We start from the raw sequence: 20,631 nt of genomic DNA on the forward strand, positions 1-20,631 counted from the left end.
CACACTTGTAAGTGACACTGGTCTATAGTTCTGTGTGTGTATTTAACCTACCTAGTTGTAGTTTTACAGGGCCTCTGGGCTTTTACGCACATGTGGCCCCGTCTCCATATCTACACTTATCCAATTTTTCTTTACAACTATGCAGACTCGCTGCTGACACCACTTCTTCACTCAGACTGTTCCACGTCTCAACACATCTTTGCGGGAAACTGTATTTTATTATATCTCTTAGACATCTTCCTTTCCTCAGCTTTTTACTATGCGATCTTGTGCTTCGACTGTCATATTCTTCTCCCAGGAGCAGTTTCTCATTATCCACTTGGTCCATTCCGTTGATCAATTTATAAACTTGTATCAGATCCCCTCTCTCCCTTCTCTGTTCCAGAGTTGGTAGATCCATAGCCTTTAGTCTCTCCTCATATGTCATCCCTTCAAATTCTGGAACCATTCTTGTAGCCATTTTTTGTAGTCTCTCCAGCTTCTTTATGTGTCTCTTTTTGTGGGGGTCCACACTACCCCTGCATATTCCAATCTGGGTCTTATTATAGTACTTATCAATTTCTTCATCATTTCTTTGTCCATGTAATGAAATGCTAATTCATTATTCCTTAGCAGATTATGTCTCTCTGAAGATTTTATCTATATGGCTTACCGGTTGATTGTTTTCTTCCATTGTCACCCCCAAATCCTTTTCCTTATTTACTTTCTCCAGTTCTACTCCATCTCCCGTCTTATAGATTCCCACTGGTCGTCTTTCACTCTCCCATTTCCATCACATGGCTTTTGTCCACATTGAATTCCATCTCCCACTTTTTACTCCATTCCCAGATCTTATTTACATCTTCCTGCAGTATTTCACAATCCTCTTTTTGCCTTATAACTCTGCACAATTTTGCATCATCTGCAAACAAATTTATGTAGCTGTTCACTCCTTCTGGCATGTCATTTATATATATGAGGAAAAGTATTGGCGCCAATACTGACCCCTGTGGCACTCCGCTTTCTACTGCTCTCCACTTGGACTTCATATCTTTAACTACCGTCCTTATTTCTCTCCCCTCAAGTAATTTTCATCCATCTCAATGTGCTTCCTTTTAAGCCACCCTTCTCCTCTAACTTCCACAGTAATCTTGCATGTGGCACTTTATCAAATGCCTTTTTTAAATCCAAATAAATACAATCAACCCATCCCTCTCTCTCTTGTACTCTATCAACTATTCTAGAGTAGAAACTCAGTAAATTTGTTACACACGACCGCCCTTTTCTAAAACCAAATTGGCTATTTGATAATAATTTGTTGTCTTCAAGGAACTCGATCCATTGTTTCTTTATTACTCTTTCACACATCTTGCATATTACACTAGTTAGTGATACCGGTCTGTAATTTAAAGGTTCTTCCTTCCTTCCGCTCTTATATATGGGAACCACCTCAGCTCTTTTCCATTCTACTGGTACTGTTCCATTTTCTATTGAGCATTTTATGATGTTGTATATAGGACTTGCTAGTTCTTCCTTACATTCTTTCAGTTTTCTGCCTGAGACTTCATCTGGTCCCATTGCCTTTTCTTCATCCAGTTCCTTCATTAACTCTTTTATTTCAAGCTTGGTTACTTTAATCTCTTTCATATAGATGGTCTCTATTACCCTGTGGCCTTTCAAATTTGGATTCCTTAGTAAAGACCTCTTGAAATTTACAATTTAACAGTTCTGCCATACTTTTTGGGTCTTCCACCATCCCATTCTCTCCTTTTAATCTTTCAATTGTTTCTTTTTGTCTTATTTTTCCATTGATGAATCTGTAGAACAATTTCGGTTGCTCCTTGCATTTTTCGACAATGTCCCTTTCATAGTTCCTCTCCTCTTCCTTCCTCACTTTAACATATTCATTTCTCGCTGTCTTAAAGTTTTCCTTATTTATTGGATTTCTATTTCTCCTCCACCTTTTCCATGCTCCATCTCTTTTCTCCTTTGCCCGGGCACACCTTGCGTTAAACTAATCTTTATTTTTCCTTCTTCTTTAGGTCTATATTTCGGGACATATTCCCAGACTCCTGTTCTGTATATTTCCAAAAATAAGTTATATTTCTTCTGCATCCCCTCAGTGTTTTCCATCTCCTCCCATTTAATGTATTTGAAATAGTTCTTGACATTCTCAATATCAGCCTTTCTGTAATTTAGTCGGTTTTCTTTGTATGATTCGTCTCTATCTTCTTTTCCCTCTTCTATATCCATTTCTAAAATTAGATGGTCACTCTTTCCAATTGGGCACTTATATCTCATATCATCATTCATTTGTATACCCCATGTAAAAACCAGGTCCAACCTCGCCGGCTCATCGTTTCCTCTGAATCTTCTGCTTTCCTTTACTCTCTGGTCCATCATATTGTCTATCATTAGGTTCAGGAATCTTTCTCCCCAGGCTTCTTCCCCCATACCACTTTCACAATTTTCCCAGTCCACTTCTTTACAGTTGAAGTCTCCTACTAATAACACTGTTCTCCTTTCTCTAATGATTCTCGTTAGACTCCTTATTGTGTCATCTATCATGTCTTTATATTCTTGATTGGTCCATGAATTTGTTTTCGGTGGCATAATTGTTATCTCTTTTTTATTAATATGCATCTTAATATACAGTACTTCCGCTTTTCCTTCCCCATATTCCACTTGGTTTACCACCAAGTCTTTCCTTAACATTATCATAACTCCTCCTCCTCCTTTACCCCCTCTGTCTTTCCTCCATACGTTATATCTATTATCTAAGTCTATTTTGATTGCCTCATTCAATTTTGTTTCAGCCAGGTGTACAATATCCGGTTCTTCTTTCTTTATGTAATCTTTTAGTTCTAATTTACTTGATAGATTCTTGCCCTTATCACTTTTAGTTAAACTTGCTCCACTGTTTCCTCTTCCTTCTCTCTTAAATTGAAAAACTAAATCTAGCCTGTATTAAGCATCACTTTTTAGGAACAAATTATAAATTCAAGATAATAACTGACTGGGTCAACAAATGATAATACCAATAATACTATGTGGACATACCATATGCACGTACCTATGCACATACAAACACATACAATTCACATGCATACACAGTACATATATTGAAACAAATATCAGCTCTAATGAAGGGTTGCCATACCTATGTATGTATATAAATATACATGCATATAGTACATACACATACTCATTCAGTATATATACATAAACAAATATCAGCTACAATGATATTTGGACATATCATATGCATATACATACACATACTCATTCCCAAACCCATACAGTGCATATACATATGTAAATATGAGTTACAATGAAAGGGTTAAGTGGGGGTGTTTAATAGTTCATGATAATACCATCTTTTAATCGGGTTTTAAATGTGTTGAGGGAGGGAGCATCCTGAATTTGTGTAGGAATAGAATTCCATAGTACCGGACCCAAATGTTGAGATTTTGATAGACGATGTATAGGAAAGGTAAGGTTGTGGCTGGGACGGGGACTGTAATCATGAGATGAGCGAAGTTCATTTTTATTTCTATACCTACGTGTAGGTATTGCCAGTTTGATTATATTATCTAGTCTCAGGATTTTTGTTTCTTTAAAGAGTGGACTAGTATGAGCTAAATACTCAGTATTGGTAATAATTCTTGCAATTTGTTTGAGTTGCAATCTTGGACGGGTTAGATAGGTCGAGTATGTTGTACACCAAATGTGATTACAGTATGTAATCAGTGAGTAAATATGAGCATAATATATAGCTTTCAGTACATTAAATGGCATAACATCCTTTATTTGATAAGGTAGAGCAATGTGTCTTGATGTTTTCAATGAGAGATTATGTATGTGAGGTTTAAATGATAATGAATCGTCATAATATACACCAAGAAATCTTATCCTATCAGTTTCGTCATTGATTTTTAAATTGATTAAATTAGACGTTTTTTTAATAGAAAATAGCATGAAATAAGTTTTCTTAGTGTTGATTGTAAGTCTGTTATATAGACACCATTTAGAGTTTCTCAAGTTCACTGTTTGTATTCAAGATAGACTAAGTTGATTTTGGTTTGGTCCTGTCAAGTAAAGTGTCATATCATCTGCAAACAAGATGATTTTAGCTTCAAAGAAAAGATCAGATATATCATTGATGTATATCAGGAACAAAATAGGGCCTAAAATGCTTCCTTGAGGAACACCAATGTTGACAGTTGTTGTAGATGATTTTTCGCCGTTGAATACAGTATATTGATGTCTATCAGTTAAATAATCTTTAAACCATGAAAGTATTGGTCCTATAATTCCATAGTGGTGCATTTTGTTGATAAGGACCTTATGATTAACCGTATGAAATACTTTAGCAGAATCTATAAATATGGATAACACAGTTAGCTTTTTGTCAAGCGCAGAAAGTAAATTGTTTGAAAATACATTCAATGCTTTAAAAAAGTGTTGCAGTTCCGTCGAAAACCATATTAAGCAGGATTTAGTATATTCTTGTTTTCAACATATTCAATAAGATAAAACTCCTTTAAAGTTTCAAATATTTTTGAGAATATTGTGAGATGAGATATTGGTCTGTAATTTTAGGATCATCATCGGGGCCACTGCCCTTGTAGAGGACAGGTTATCAGGAAGCCTCTTGCGGGAATATACTTTAGCACTCCCGAGGAAATATACATACTGTAAGGTTCAGCCTAGCCAAGTTAGTTATTAAAGATATAATCGGACACCGGAATTCTGTTTCAAGGTAAGAAGGACTGCTATATACACAAAATGACAACTGCAACATATGACTGGAAAACAAACAGAAGCAAGGATGGAAACTGAGTGATTGAAAGTGATAGCTAATTGGGCATTGTTTTCCTGACAATATTCTCCTTTTATCTTATGATAGTTTTATATTCTTCTTTAAGTGTTTGTGTGACTTCGCCGAAGCTAGTCATGTTCGCTAGACCCTTCTTCAGTAGCGCCATCTTTCTTATTTGTGTGTGTTTTTTTATTAGATTTATATATTGTGTGTGGTGAATGTTGAGTTTGGTAATATCGACATTTTGAAGCCCTTCACCACAGCTACTTGTATCTTCAAACAGACTAAAACCATAAAAACATTGAATATTCCACACATAATTCCCAGATAACTTTCAAATACTGAAAATTTAACGCAAGCAAAGACATAGTATTGGAATTTATTGTGTTGTGAATGCTGAGTTTAGTAATGTCGACATTTTGAAGCTCACCACGGCAACGTACTTGTATCCTCAAATAAACTAAAACCATAATAACACTGAATAATCCACACATAATTCCCTGGTAACCTTGAAATAGTGAGAATTAAACACATACAAGGACATAGTATTGGAATTTATAGCGGGCAAGGAGAAGAGAGTCAATTCCTTTAGAGAGCCACAGGTCCACAGCTGATGGCGTCGGTACCTCCCGCCAAGACACACGGCTGGCCTCACTGGAGTGCCGTTATATTTTCAGCCTGTATAGAGGTGACAGTGCCGTGACAGAGATGGTGGAGGTTATTAATGCACCAAGGAACAGGTGTGTAAGGTGTGGCAGTGGTGTTGATAAGGGATTAGTGTGTAAGAAGGGAAAGAAGTGTGGTGGGCCGAGTGCGTGTCAACAAATTTAGTGGTGACAGTGGTGATGGCCGTGTGGTGTTGCTTATACACCCCATAAACACACTCAAACACCCCGCAACACATCCACAATATGCCCATATACACCCACACACACACAAGGTGAAGTGATGACATTCCCGACAGCACCAGCGGCGAGACAAGAGAGCAATGCAAATCTTCACCACAACGCCTCACCATCATTTATTTCAGGTATTTCTAAGGCCACTCTCTTATTTGTAGGTTTTCTTTGCATATGAGAGTGAAAACAGTGCCCAAATGTTGAAAAGGTGATGGGTATAACGAGCAGTTGTTAGTATTACCAGCTATTATTTGCTTCTTTGACTCACCGTAAGCCAAACATGTGTCAGAATGGAGCCATTACTGTACCATTGCATGTTTCCTGGTCAAGTTTTCTCGATAGGGCTTAGTTTTGTTGTGGTGAGATAATAAATGCAACATAAGGATTATGGAGCCCGCGCTGCAGTGTTCCCATATGTTGCCTCCCGCCCGGCCCCCGCCCCGTCCCCGAGCACCACCCCTGTCCCCCCAGTGGCAACCTGCGGGTTCCAATACTTTTTTTTATATATTCTCTAAAAGTAATATTACGCTTTCATGGTGTGTTTTTATGGTTTCTATCAATATTTCGTTGTGTTTGAAGTGTGTTCCGCGCCTGTGTTCGGTAAATGTGTGTCGTTTAGTGGTGTTTTATTGCTTAAATATGAGGTGCCATAACCGTCCAAATTTTCCATCTCCGAATTTCAACTCTTTTATTTCGAGGTGTAACTGGGCCTTTATAGTATATAGAAATTGCCTGTGCTTTTTTAGGCGTGAAATAATTCCATTGAGTGAAATATGTGGACTTTAAAATGGTGTTTTGTCCCCTTTTACGTAAGTTTTATTTTTTCAATTTTATTTGTTTACGTTTCTGTTTGACGGTCAAACTCGTTGTAGAATGCCTTAAAAGAAAGCTGAGACTTTGCAGAATGTGTTAAAATACTCGCCAAGCGAAAATATCTGGACTTTACGAGAGTTTTTAATGAGTTTAGAGTTTAATGGTTTTGTTTTACACTAATGCTCTTTCACTCGTTCACTTCTGGTTCTAGGTCAGTGTTGGATGCCTGAGAAGAGAGTTTATATTGTCTAATATTTTTCGAAAGAAATATAAAGTCGATATGGCTGGACGTTTTGCCAGCGTTATAAGTGGAAATGTTTATATACTCTTTATGTACTTAGTTTAGACAGTTGTTTAAAACTAGTTAAGCTGGAGATGTTTTGATGCTTTGGATATTAATTAAAGTATCTAATTAGTCATAAAAAAGTAAGCATTCGGCCTTGGCTTGGTTTTTTCTTTAAGTCATTTTTAAAATTATTTACGTAATTCAGCCGATTCGCTACTATTCCCGCGCTCTTGATGACGTCACAGCCAAGGTGGTGACTCATCATGGCCCAGGCTGGCGTCCCTCCCCTCCCTACCGCCCAGTTCGCCGATATTTTGCCTAATATCTAGTGATTTCTACGTGTTTTCATGTGTTTCTTGGCTCAGGTGTGTAGATATTAGTAGCAGAAGGAAGAAGAAAAGAGAAATAAAAGAGGATGAGGAGGAAGGGAGGAATAAGTGGAGGAGCAGGCAAGCCACAATAGCTACTCACCCTACATTTCCTCAATATTTTGCCTAATATCTCGTGTTTTCTAAGTGTTTTGATGTGTTTCTAGGCTCAGGCGTGTAGATGGAAGCAGTAGAAGAAAGAAAGAAGGAGAATGAAGAAGAATGGAAATGGAAGAAGAGGAGGAGCCAAGCCACAATATTTAGGTAAGTCCCCTTTTTAATCTTACCATTCTTTATAACTCATTTTTGTGTTTTTGGGTTATACCTGAAGTAATTTGAGTATGTTTGGTAGTGTTGAGGGTGTTTTCAGTGTGTGTTGGATGTTTTTAGGTATATTTTACATATCTTGAGTATGGTGTAGAGGGGTATTTGAATGTATGGTGTGTTCTGAGTGCGGTTAGGGGAATTTTGAAGTGTTTTATGGTGTTTTAGATTAGTTTTAAGGGTTTTAAGTGGTCTGTGCGTGTGTGTGGAGTGTCTTGGGAATGTGTGGGGATGATTTTGGTGTGTGGTGGGTGTTTTAAGTGGCCTGCGCGTATGTGTTGAGTGTCTTGGTAGTGTGTGCTGGGTGTTTGAAGTGTTCTGTGCGTGTGTGTGGAGTGTCTTGGGTGTGTGTGGGGATGATTTTGGTGTGTGCTGGGTGTTTTAAGTGGTCTGTGCATGTGTGTAGAGTGTCTTGGTAGTGTGTGGGGATGATTTTGGTTTATGTTTGGTGTTTTTAATTGAGTTATGGATTTATTTGTTAATATTTTGAAGTATTGCGTAGTGTTTTGAGTGTGTTTTGGGTTAATGTACTCACTTACTTTTGTTAGTGTTGTATAATTTCATGGTATGATGGACGCAGCTGAGGTGGGCCTCCGCTGTGGCCAGGCAGTTCAGCCTTGCCGTCAACCCTCTATGTGATGAGTGAATTGCCGGTTGAGCTGGAGTGTCCTGGTATTGGGGGCTCTTGTGATATTGTAGACAACCATCTGTGTGTGTTTTTGTGGTGTTTGAGTGTTTTGGGGATTTGGGGATATTTGATGTGTGTTTAGGGATGTTTTTTGGGGTGTTTTGAGTGTGCTTTGGGTGTGTTTAGGATGTATTTGGATGTGTTTGGGTGATGTTTAGATGTGTGTTTCATCTGCATGTTCAAACACTAGCAGGTGGTGTGACTTCATTTTTTTTTTTTTTTTTTTTTTTTTTTTTATCAACAATGGTTGTGGTGGTGGTGGTGATGGTTGTGGTGATAGTGGTGGTTGTGGTGGTGGTGATGGTAGTGGTGGTTGTGGTGGTAGTGGTGGTGGTGATGGTAGTGGTGATAGTGGTGGTGGTGGTGGTTGTGGTAATGGTTGAGTAGAAATGGGTGATGGTGGAAATGGATAGTGGAGGAAATGGGTGATGGTGAAAATGGGTAGTGGAGGAAATGGGTGAGTGGGAATGGGTGATGGTGGAAATAGTTGATGGTGGAGTTGGATTAGTGAAAATGGGTGAATGGAAAAGAGTAGTGGTAGTGGAAATGGGTGGTGGTAGTGGAAATGGATCAGCAGAAGTGGGTGAAAGTGGAAATGGGTGATGGTGAAAATGGGTGGTGTTGAAAACAGTGATGGTGGAAATAGACAAAAAATTTTTTTTTTAATTTGAAAGTCAACTTTTTAATTTGAAGTTCAGGTTTTTTAATTTGAAAGTCAGTTTTTTTTATTTGAAAGTCAACTTTTTTAATTTGAAAGTTAAAAGGTGTACACTTATCCAATTTTTCTTTGAAACTCTGCACACTCGTTGGTGACACCACTTCTTCACCCAAACTGTTCCACGTCTCAACACATCTTTGCGGGAAACTATATTTTTTAACATCTCTCAGACATCTTCCCTTCCTCAGCTTTTTACTATGCAGTCTTGTTGTTTGAATGTCATATTCTTCTCGCAGTCTAACCTAACGTAATTTTATTTATTTATTTATTTATTTTTCCCTAACCTAATCTAACCTAACCAAACATTTGCAGGTCCGCAGAAAACGACACGCCAATTTATTTGAAGTCCTTGACGGAGATTAAAACGGCCTTGAAAAACACCACACCCGTTTTGTCCACCGCCATCACCACCACCTCCCAGATCAAGGACAAAGTGTATTACTGTCTGACACATAAGGAAGAGGAGCGAGTGAGTGTGTTTGGATGCATTTGGGTGTGTTTTGAGTGTGTTTGGTGTGTTTTGGGGTTCTTGGGAGCATTTGGGGTGTGTTTTGAGGTGTTTTGAATGTGTTTTGAGTGTGTTTTGGTGTTTTTTGGTGTGTTTGAGTGTGTTTTGAGTGTGTTTAGATGTGTTTTGGTATGTTTGGGTATATTGAGGTGTGTTTGAGTGTGTTTCATGTGTTTTTTATGCATTTGAATGTGTTTTTGGATATTACAAGTGTTTTGGTGCAGTTTTGGGTGTGTTTGTTTGTGTGTTTCAGCGTGTATTATGATGCTAATGTATTTTAAGCTAACCTAACACCCAAGACTCTCTCTCTCTCTCTCTCTCTCTCTCTCTCTCTCTCTCTCTCTCTCTCTCTCTCTCTCTCTCTCTCTCTCTCTCTCTCTCTCTCTCTCTCCTCTCGTTTCTACTCAATATCTTGTCAGTGATTTTTCATGTTAGTCTTTGAATGGCACCATAAAACTACCCTTATAAACCGTGTCACTGAAACAAGAATCTTTTAGAAATGCAAATTATATGGCCACTGGTTTTTCAAAGTCCACAGTTTTGAGGCACTTTGTTTGTAAGAGTGTGTTTGCTTTTGATAAGGTAGATATCAATGTAATCTGTCAATACCGCCATAAAACCTCCCTTAAAAACCCATGTGACTGATACAAGAGTGTTTTTAAGATATAGGTTAGGTTGCCACAATCTTCAAAGTCCACAGATTTGCGGAGCTTGGTTCGTATGAGTGTTTTTGCTATATATAAAGTAGAAATCATATTAATAAGTTAATAGAACTATCAAATTACCCTTAAAAACCTGTGTAACTGAAACAATAGTCTTTTGAAAATATAGGTTATGTGGCCTCTATATTTTAAAGTCCACAGAGGTGAGACTACCCTTAAAAACCCGTGTGACTGAAATTAGTCAATTTTCAAAGCCCACAGATATGACAAGCCTTTTTCGTAAGAGTTTTTGTGCTGTTGATAGAGAAGATATCATACTAATCTGTCAATAGGACCATTAAACTACCCTTCATAACCTGTGAGACTGGAATTAGAGTCTTTTTAAAATATAGGGTATGTTGCCACAATTTTCAATGGCCACAGATATGACAAGCCTTTTTTGTGCTCTTGATAGAGTAGATATCATACTAATCTGTCAATAGAACCATCAAACTATCCTTAAAAACCCGTGTGACTGAAATTAGAGTCTTTTTAAAATATAGGTTATATTGCCACAATTTTCAACGGCCACATGTGGCTTTTGATAAGGTAGATATCAATGTAATCTGTCAATACAACCATCAAACCTCCCTTAAAAACCCGTGTGATTCTGATTTGTAAAGCGCAGGGCGCACACATTTTTTTGGGTTGGTTTTTGCGGGTGATTGAAATAGTAGTGTTGAAACAAGTGTCTTTTAGAAATACAACTTAGACGACAACTGTTTTTCAAAGTCCACAGTTATGAGGAAGTTTGTTCTTAAGAAAGAGTGTTTTTGCTTTTTGATTTGATACATATCATGTTACTCTGTCAATAGATCGTTAAACATCTCTTAAAAACTGGAGGGGTTTGGGTATGTTTTTGGGGCGTTTCTGGGATGTTTGGGGTGAAAGAGTGTGTTTTTGTGGGGTTTGGGTGTGTTTATTGGTGTTTTAGTGTTTTGGGTGGTTTGGGGATATTTGGGTGTGTGTTTTGGGTGTTTAGGAGTGTTTTTTGGGGATTTGAGTGTGCTTTGGGTGTGTTTAAGATGTGTTTGAATGTGTTTGGGTGATATTTAGATGTGTCTCTCATCTGCATGTTGAAACACACCAAAGCACCTCAAAGCACACACTAAGCACACCAGAAACACCCCAGAAGACCCCAAAACACACCAAAACACCCCAAAACACACCAAAACAAGCACACTAAGCACACCAAAAACACCCCAGAAGACCTCAAAACACACCAAACCCTCCCATAGCACACCAAAACACTACAGAACACACTCAAAACACCCCAAACACAACAAAACCTCTCAAAGTACACTCTGAGCACACCAAAAACACCACAGAACACACTCAAAACACCCCATTAGTACATTATTCCTGTGTTTTTATGTTTTTTTAATGTTTCCGTATGTTTTTCATTCGTTATTCCTGTGTTTTGGTGGTTTTTGTTTACGTTTCCCTTCGTTTTTCTTACATTTCATTAGGTTTTTCTAATTTTTTTGACAATTTGAGCCTCATTTCCAACCTGACCATAGCTAGCTTAACCAGACACTCCATACCACTCACTCTCTTTCTCTCCTGCAGGCCATGAGGGAGGCGGTGGAGGTGTGGGGGGGTTTCAGCACACTATCAGTTCATGCTTGGGATGGGACACACTGGGACAGCCTGGGACCGTTGGTGGGAGCAAGACAAGGCTGTGGCAATTCTGCGGAGGTTTGCCACTCAGACCTGTTGCCATGTTACTATTATTGCACATCTTAAGAAGGTGTGTGTATGTGTGCATATGTGTGTTTACCTAGTAGTATTGTACAGGGTTCGAGCGGGCCTCATAGCGTCCTGTCTCCATGTCTCCATTTATCAAATTTTTTCCTTAAAGTTATGCACATTATGTGGTGTAACAACTTCACCACTCAATGCATTCCACTGTTCTATGAGGAAAACTATTTTCCAATATCCTTCACACACTGCCTCATCCTGATCTTCTTTATATGTCCTCTTGTCCTTCCATCTTTTGTCACCAGCACCAGGTCTTCCTTGTCTATTTTTTCAATGCCATTGACTATCTTGTACATTGTTATTAGGTCTCCTCATTCTCTTTTAGTAAGGTTGGCAGTCACATTTCCTTCAGCCATTCTTTGTATATTAGGTCCTTTAGTTCTGGCACCATCTTTTTAGCAATCTTCTGTATCCGTTCCAATCTTCTTATATCCTTTTTAGAGCTCATGGAGACCACACCACAGCTGCATATTCCAGCCTTGGGTGTATCATGTTTGTTATGATTTTTTTCATCATATCTTTGTCCATGAATTGAAATGTCATTCTTATATTTGTCAACATTTTACATGATAATCCGAATATCTTGCTTATGTGTGTTTTGGGTTCAGATTTTCCTGTATAATCACTCCCAGATATTTTTCCTCTTTAGTCTTTATTATTTGTTCCTTATTCATCAGGTAGTTCCATACTGGTCTTCTCTTACTCTTTCTTAGTTCCATTACGTGACATTTGGCATTAAACTCTAATTTCCACTTCCTGCTCCATTCATAGATTTTTTTTATATCTTACTGTTGTAACAACAAAATGTCCTCCCTGGTTTTCATAACTCTTAGCAGCTTTGCATCATCAGCAAATAGATTAATATAACTGTTTACCCCATTGTGAATGTGGTTTACATAAATCTGGAACATAATGGGGGCTAACACTGACCCTTGTGGCACTCCGTTAGTTACTTTACCCCAAGTTGAATATGTATCTCTGATCACAGTTCTCATTTCCCTGTCCTTCAAATAATCCCTTATCCATTCTGATAAGGTTCCTTGCAATCCTCCTATGTTCTCTAGTTTCTAAAGTAATCTTTCATGAGGGACTTTATCAAAAGCCTTTTTATGTCCAGGTATACTGTGTCCACCATCCGTCTCTGCTTTCCAGTCCTTCTATAACTCTCCAGTAGAAGCTTAATAAGTAAGCTTGTAAGTGACGCTGGTCTGTAGTTTAGTGGTTCAGTTGCCTTTCTTCCTTTGAATATAGGTATTACGTTGGCTGTCTTCCATTCTAGTGGAACTTTCACTTCATTTAGTGAACTTGTAATTATTTCCCAAATTGGTGTGTGTAATTCACTGTTTGATCTGCTGCAGTCTATGACGAGACAGCCAGACGTTACCCTACGGAACGAGCTCAGAGCTCATTATTTCCGATCTTGGGATAGGTCTGAGACCAGGCACACACCACACACCGGGACAACAAGGTCACAACTCCTCGATTTACATCCCGTACCTACTCACTGCTAGGTGAACAGGGGCTACACGTGAAAGGAGACACACCCAAATATCTCCACCTGGCCGGGGAATCGAACCCTGGTCATCTGGATTGTGAAGCCAGCGCTTTAACCACTGAGCTACCGGGCCGTGTGTGTGTGTGTGTGTGTGTATTTACCTAATTGTATTTACCTAATTGTAACATACGGGAAAAGAGCTATGCTCGTGTTGTCCCGTCTCCATATCTATTAATGTCCAGCTTTTTCTTAAAATCATGAATATTCCTTGCGTTGACCACTTCCACGTCTAAACTATTCCATGCTTCCACCCTTCTATGAGGGAAGCTATATTTTTTCACATCTCTCCTATAAGTGGCCATTTTTAGTTTTTTCCCATGCCCTCTCGACATTCTTCCATTCCACATACACAGATCTTCCCTATCCATTTTTTCCATGCCAATCATCACTCTGTATATTGCTATCAGGTCTCCCCTTTCTCTTCTGTTTTCCAGGGTTGGAAGTTGCATTCTTTTCAGTCTGTCTTCATAAGTCAAATCTCTTAAGTCAGGCACCATTTTCGTTGCAGCCCTCTGTACTTTCTCTAGTTTCCTTATGTGTTTCTTTAAGTTCGGAGCCCACTGTATTGTTGCATATTCAAGCCTCGGTCTTATCATTGCAGTAATTATTTTCTTCATCATTTCTTCATCTAAATATACGAACGCCACTCTTATGTTCCTCAATAAGTTCAATACTTCTCCAATTATTTTGTTTATATGTCTCTCTGGCGATAGGTCATTGGTAATTGTCACCCCAAGGTCTTTTTCTTCATGACTGGTTTTTATGTCTTCATTTCCTATCTTGTACATACTCCTGATTCTTCTTTCACTCTTGCCAAACTCTATTTTCTTGCATTTTGTCGTGTTGAACTCCATTTGCCATGTACAGCTCCATTTCCATATTCTGTCCAAGTCTTCCTGGAGTAGTTCGCAATCTTTGTCACATCTCACTTTTCTTAACAATTTTGCATCGTCTGCAAATAGGCTCACATAACTGGACACCCCATCCACCATGTCATTTATGTAGACCGCGAACATTACTGGTGCCAACACTGATCCCTGTGGAACTCCACTCTCCACCAATCCCCATTCTGATGGTCTGTCCTTAATTATTGTTCTCATTTCTCTTCCTACCAAAAGTCTTCCATCCATTTTAGTAAACTGCCATGCACTCCTCCTACCATTTCAAGTTTCCAGATCAGTCTCTGGTGTGGTACCTTATCAAAGGCCTTTTTAAATCCAGATATATTCCATCAGCCCAACCATCTCTTTCCTGTATTACATCTATCACCCTCGAATAGTAACATATCAGGTTTGTCGTGCATGAACGCCCTTTTCTAAAACCAAATTGACACTCACAAAGTATGTCATTTTCTCCAAGAAGTCTGTCCATCTATTCTTCACCACCCTCTCACACATCTTAGCTACCACACTTGTAAGTGACACTGGTCTATAGTTCAATGGGTCTCTCTTGTTACCTGATTTATAGATTGGGACAATGTTAGCTCTTTTCCAGTCTTGGGGCACTACACCTTCCCTTAATGAGGCATCAATTACTTCACAAACTTTTTCTGCCAATTGCTCCCTGCATTCTCTTAAAATCCATCCTGATACCCCATCAGGTCCCACAGCTTTTCTCACTTCTAAACTCCCCATCATGTTCTTGATCTCCTCCACAGTTACTTGAAACTCCTTCATAATCCCTTTCTGTTCCATTACCAGTGGTTTGTCAAAAGCAGTCTCCTTTGTGAATACCTTCCGAAAGCATCCATTCATAGCCTCTGCCATTTCCCTGGGATCTTCACTGCATACTCCATTTACTTCTAAACTTTCAATACTTTCTCTATTTTTGATGTTGTTGTTCACATGTCTGTAAAAAAGCCTTGGTTGGTCTTTACATTTATCAATTATATCCTTTTCTTGTTTGTGTTTGTGTGTGTGTGTGTGTGTGTTTATTTATCTAGTTGTATTTACCTAGTTGTAGTTTTACAGGACCTGGGCTTTACGCTGGTGTGGCCCCGTTTTCATATCTACACTTATCCAATTTTCTTTAAAGCTATGCACACTCGTTGCTGTCACCACTTCTTCACTATGACTGTTCCATGTCTCAACACATCTTTGCGAGAAACTGAATTTTTTTTATATCTCTTAGACATCTTCCTTTCCTCAACTTTTTACTATGCGATCTTGTGCTTCGACTGTCACATTCTTCTCTCAGAAGCAGTTTCTCATTATCCACTTGATCCATTCCATTCATCAATTTATAAACTTGTATCAGATCCCCTCTCTCCCTTCTCTGTTCCAGAGTTGGTAGATCCATAGTCTTTAGTCTCTACTCATATGTCATCCCTTCAAATTCTGGAACCATTCTTGTAGCCATTTTCTGTAGTCTCTCCAGCTTCTTTATGTGTTTCTTTTTATTGGGGGGTCCACACTACCCCTGCATATTCCAATCTGGGTCTTATTATAGTACTTATCAATTTCTTCATAATTTCTTTGTCTATGTAGTGAAATGCTAATCTAATATTCCTTAGCAAATTATATGTCTCTCTGAAGATTTTATCTATATGGCTGACTGGTTGATTGTTTTCTTCCATCGTCATCCTTAAATCCTTTTCCTTTATTTTTTTCTCCAGTTCTACTCCATCTCCCATCTTGTAGATTCCCACTGGTCGTCTTTCACTCTTTCCCATTTCCATGTCATGGCTTTTGTCCACATTGAATTCCATTTCCCACTTTTTACTCCATTCCCAGATATTATTTAGGTCTTCCTGCAGTATTTCACAATCCCCTTTTTGCTTTATAACTCTGCACAGTTTCACATTGTCCGCAAACAGATTTATGTAGCTGTTCACTACTTCTGGCATGTCGTTTATATATATGAGGAAAAGTATTGGCGCCAGTACTGACCCCTGTGGCACTCCGCCGTCTACTGCTCTCCGCTCGGACTTCATATCTTTGACTACCGTCTTTATTTCTCTCCCCCTCAAATAATTTTCCATCCATTTCAATGTGCTTCCTTTTAAGCCACCCTTCCCCTCTAACTTCCACAGTAACCTTGCATGTGGCACTTTATCAAATGCCTTTTTTAAATCCAAATAAATACAATCAACCCATCCCTCTCTTTCTTGTACTCTGTCAACTGTTCTAGAGTAGAAACTCAGTTAATTTGTTACACACGACTGCCCTTTTCTAAAACCAAATTGGCTATTTGATAATAATTTGTTGTCTTCAAGGAACTCGATCCATTGTTTCTTTATTACTCTTTCACACATATTACATATTACACTAGTTAGTGATACCGGTCTGTAATTTAAAGGTTCTTCCTTCCTTTCACTCTTATATATGGGAACCACCTCAGCTCTTTTCCATTCCCCTGGTACTGTTCCATTTTCTATTGAGCATTTTATGGTGTATATAGGACTTGCTAGTTCTTCCCTACATTCTTTCAGTATTCTGCCTGAGACTTCATCCGGTCCCATTGCCTTTTCTTCATCCAGTTCCTTCATTAACTCTTTTATTTCAAGCTTGGTTACTTTAATCTCTTTCATATAGACGGTCTCTCTATTAAACTGTGGCCTTCCAAATTTGAACTCCTTAGTAAAGACCTCTTGAAATTTACAACTTAACATTTCTGCCATACTTTTTGGGTCTTCCACCATCCCATTCTCTCCTTTTAACCTTTCTATTGTTTCTTTATGTCTTATTTTTCCATTGATGAATCTGTAGAACAATTTCGGTTGCTCCTTGCATTTTTTGACAATGTCCCTTTCATAGTTCCTCTCCTCTTCCTTCCTCACTTTAAAATAGTATTCATTTCTCACTGTCTTGAAGTTTTCCTTATTTACTGCACTTCTATTTCTCCTCCACCTTTTTCATGCTCCATCTCTTTTCTCCTTTGCCCTGGCACATCTTGCGTTAAACCAATCTTTTTTCCTTCTTCTTTACGTCTATATTTCGGGACATATTCCCTGACTCCTGTTCCGTATATTTCCAAAAATAAGTTATATTTCTTTTGCACCCTCTCAGTGTTTTCCATCTCCTCCCAGTTAATGTATATGAAATAGTTCTTGAGATTCTCAGTATCAGCCTTTCTGTAATTTAGTCGGTCTTCTTTGTATGATTCGTCTCTATCTTCTTTTCCCCTCTTCTATATCCATTTCTAAAATTACATGGTCACTCTTTCCCAATGGGCACTTATATCTTATATCGTCGTTCATTTGTATACCCTTGTAAAACCAGGTCCAACCTCGCCGGCTCGTCGTTTTCTCTGAATTTTGTGCTTTCCTTTACTCTCTGGTCCATCATATTGTCTATCATTAGGTTCAGGAATCTTTCTCCCCAGGCTTCTTCCCCCATACCACTTTCATAATTTTCCCAGTCCACTTCTTTACAGTTGAAGTCTCCTACTAATAAAACTTTTCTCCTTTCTTTAACGACTCGTTAGACTCCTCTATCATGTCTTTATATTCTTTGTTGGTCCATGTATTTGTTTTCGGTGGCACATAAGTTCCAATGATTGTTATCTCTTTTTTATTAATATGCATCTTAATATACAGTACTTCTGCTTTTCCTTCCCCATATTCCACTTGGTTTACCTCCAACTCTTTTCTTAACATTATCATAACTCCTCCTCCTTCTTTCCTCCATACGTTATATCTTTTATTTATGTCTATTTTGATTGCCTCATTCAATTTTGTTTCAGCCAGGCATACAATATCCGGTTCTTCTTTCTTTATGTAATCTTTTAGTTCTAATTTACTTGATAGAACTCCGTCAATGTTCGTGTACATCATTTTTAGTTTCTTGCCCTTATCACTTTTAGTTAAACTTGCTCCACTGTTTCCTCTACCTTCTCTCTTATATACCATTTCCTTATCCTGTCTCCTAGAATTCTCCAAAAAAATGACCATTCATTATTTTGTTTTCTTACTGCTGCTGCCAGTTCATTGTATCTCTTCCTTTCTTCCTCATTTCTATTTTTCCTTTATATATATATATATATATATATATATATATATATATATATATATATATATATATATATATATATATATATATATATATATATATATATATATATATATATATATATATATATATCCATGCAGCCTTCCGTTTCCCGGAGTTTTGTAGTTCTATCTCTTCTGTTGCTGCTTGTGATTTTAGTAGTATCTTTATTGGCCTTGTTGTTCCATCTTGGTAAGGTCCCATTCTATGTATTTCCTCTACTTCCTCCTCTAGGTTCTGCCTATCTTTGTCGTTTAGATTTTTTAGTAGGTCCTTGACTGATTTCAATTCTTCTTTTTCCTGTCTTGGCCTATATTTTACATTTTTTTTCTTTCATTCCATTTTTTCTGCAATTTCCCTTACTATGTTTTCTTTTTCCTTAAGGACTCGTATCATTTTGTTTGCCATGTTCTCGTCTCTTACTTTTAGTTGTTCCTGGATCACTTCCTGAAAATGATCTTTGTCTTTCTTCTCCTGGACTCCCCATGCCTGTACTTCTTTCTGAATCACATCCTGTACTCTTTCCTCTTCTTTGTTAACTAGATCTCTCAGGTCCTCTTTTTCTTTCTCTACTTTAACGAGTCCTTCCTCCATCTGTTGCTTGTACTTGGTTAGTTCATTTCTTAGTTCCGCGTTCTCATCCCTCATCCTAGCCTCGTTTTCTTCCACTTTTTTTATCTTTTCTTTCAAGTTCAGAAACTCTTTCTCCTGTTCATCATTCTCTTTACTTCTCATGCTCTCCCTTATCCAGTTGTCTAATTTTTTCTCCAAAGTTAAAACTCGCCTATGGAGGGTAGGGGTTTTCTCATCGAATCCTTCAAATCTACTCTCTCCCTCATCAACATAATCATCCTCTCCTTGTACTCTTTCCCTATTTCCATACTTGCATATGGGTGTAAGTTCTTTCTGACTCCTGATGCCTTTCAGTGTAAATTCTGGAGACTATTGCCACACAAGACACACAATTGCCCTGGCCTCTGTAAACTCACAACCTTTGGAGATCAGCTGATTGCGGGAAGCGTTGTTCTGTGCATCTGTTCTTGACCATTGCGCTCGTGTGTGTGTGTGTGTGTGTGTGTGTGTGTGTGTGTGTGTGTGTGTGTGTGTGTGTGTGTGTGTGTATGTATTTACCTAGTTGTATTGTACAGTGTTCGAGCGAGGCTCATAGTGTCCTGTCTCCATATCTCCATTTATCTAGTTTTCTTTTGAGTTATGCACACTTGTCCAAGTACCCACACGATTTCTCCCTGCATTTCACCGAAGTCCCTAAAAGAGGATGACCAAGATTCAGTTAGGAAAGTAAGAAGATCACCAGTAGATCTGCCTTTACGGAAACCATACTGGCAATCAGAGAGAAGGTTGTGAGCTGATAGATGCCTCATTATCTTCCTATTAAGGATAGACTCAAAGGCTTTAGAAAGGCAGGAAATCAAAGCTATAGGGCGGTAGTTAGAAGGATTGGAGTGGTCACCTTTTTTAAGGACAGGTTGAATGTGAGCAAACTTCCAGCAAGAAGGATAAATAGAAGTAGAGAGACACAGATGAAAGAGTTTGACCAGGCAGTGAGCGAGTTCGGAAGCACAGTTTTTGAGAACAACAGGAGGGACTCCATCCGGACCGTAAGCCTTCCGAGAATCAAGGCCAGAGAGGGCCAGGAAAACGTCTTTATAAAGAATTTTAATTTTAGGGATGAAGTAGTCAGAGGGTGGAGGAGTAGGAGGAATATGCCCAGAATCATCCAAAGTTGAGTTGGTAGCAAAGGTTTGAGCGAAGAGTTCAGCTTTAGAAAAGAAGAGACAGCTGTAGAGCCATCTGGATGAAGTAAAGGAGGGAAAGACGAAGAAGTAAAGTTGTTAGAGATATTATTGGCTAGATGCCAGAAATCTCGAGAGGAGTTAGAATTGGAAAGACTTTGACATTTTCTATTGATGAAAGAGTTTTTAGTAAGTTGGAGAATAGATTTGGCATGATTACGGGCAGAAATATATAGGGCATGAGTTTCAGCAGTTGGATGGCTACGGAACCGTTTGTGAGCCGCCTCTATCATTGACAGCACGAGAACAAGCAGAGTTAAACCAAGGCTTTTTAGCTTTAGGGTTAGAGAAAGTATGAGGAATGATAGCTCCATGCCAGAGATAATCACCTCTGTTATGCGCTCGGCACAAAGAGAAGGATCTCTGACATGAAAACAATAATCATCCCAAGGAAACCAGAATAGTAC

General features: G+C 38.5%; 1 protein-coding gene across 6 annotated transcripts in view; it reads left to right on the plus strand.

Moving 5' to 3' along the window:
• Positions 1-5,357: 5,357 nt before the first annotated feature.
• Positions 5,358-20,631, plus strand: part of LOC123506776 — a 32,385-nt gene continuing 17,111 nt past the window's right edge. For 2 of the 6 annotated variants that reach the window (XR_006675515.1, XR_006675518.1), the window contains exons 1-4: positions 5,358-5,831; positions 7,335-7,431; positions 9,210-9,366; positions 11,676-11,856. Coding sequence is in view for 1 of the 6 variants with exons in the window: in XM_045259111.1 (XP_045115046.1) it covers positions 7,349-7,431; positions 9,210-9,366; positions 11,676-11,852 (417 nt within the window). In the remaining 5 variants the exon portion in view is untranslated. Of the gene's footprint in view, positions 5,832-7,334; positions 7,432-8,039; positions 8,134-9,209; positions 9,367-11,675; positions 11,933-20,631 lie in introns of those variants that run through there. The other 4 variants (XR_006675516.1, XR_006675517.1, XR_006675519.1 and 1 more) reach the window with 4 other exon arrangements.

This window comes from Portunus trituberculatus, chromosome 20, assembly GCF_017591435.1.
Source record: "Portunus trituberculatus isolate SZX2019 chromosome 20, ASM1759143v1, whole genome shotgun sequence".
Classification (NCBI taxonomy): Eukaryota; Metazoa; Arthropoda; class Malacostraca; order Decapoda; family Portunidae; genus Portunus; species Portunus trituberculatus.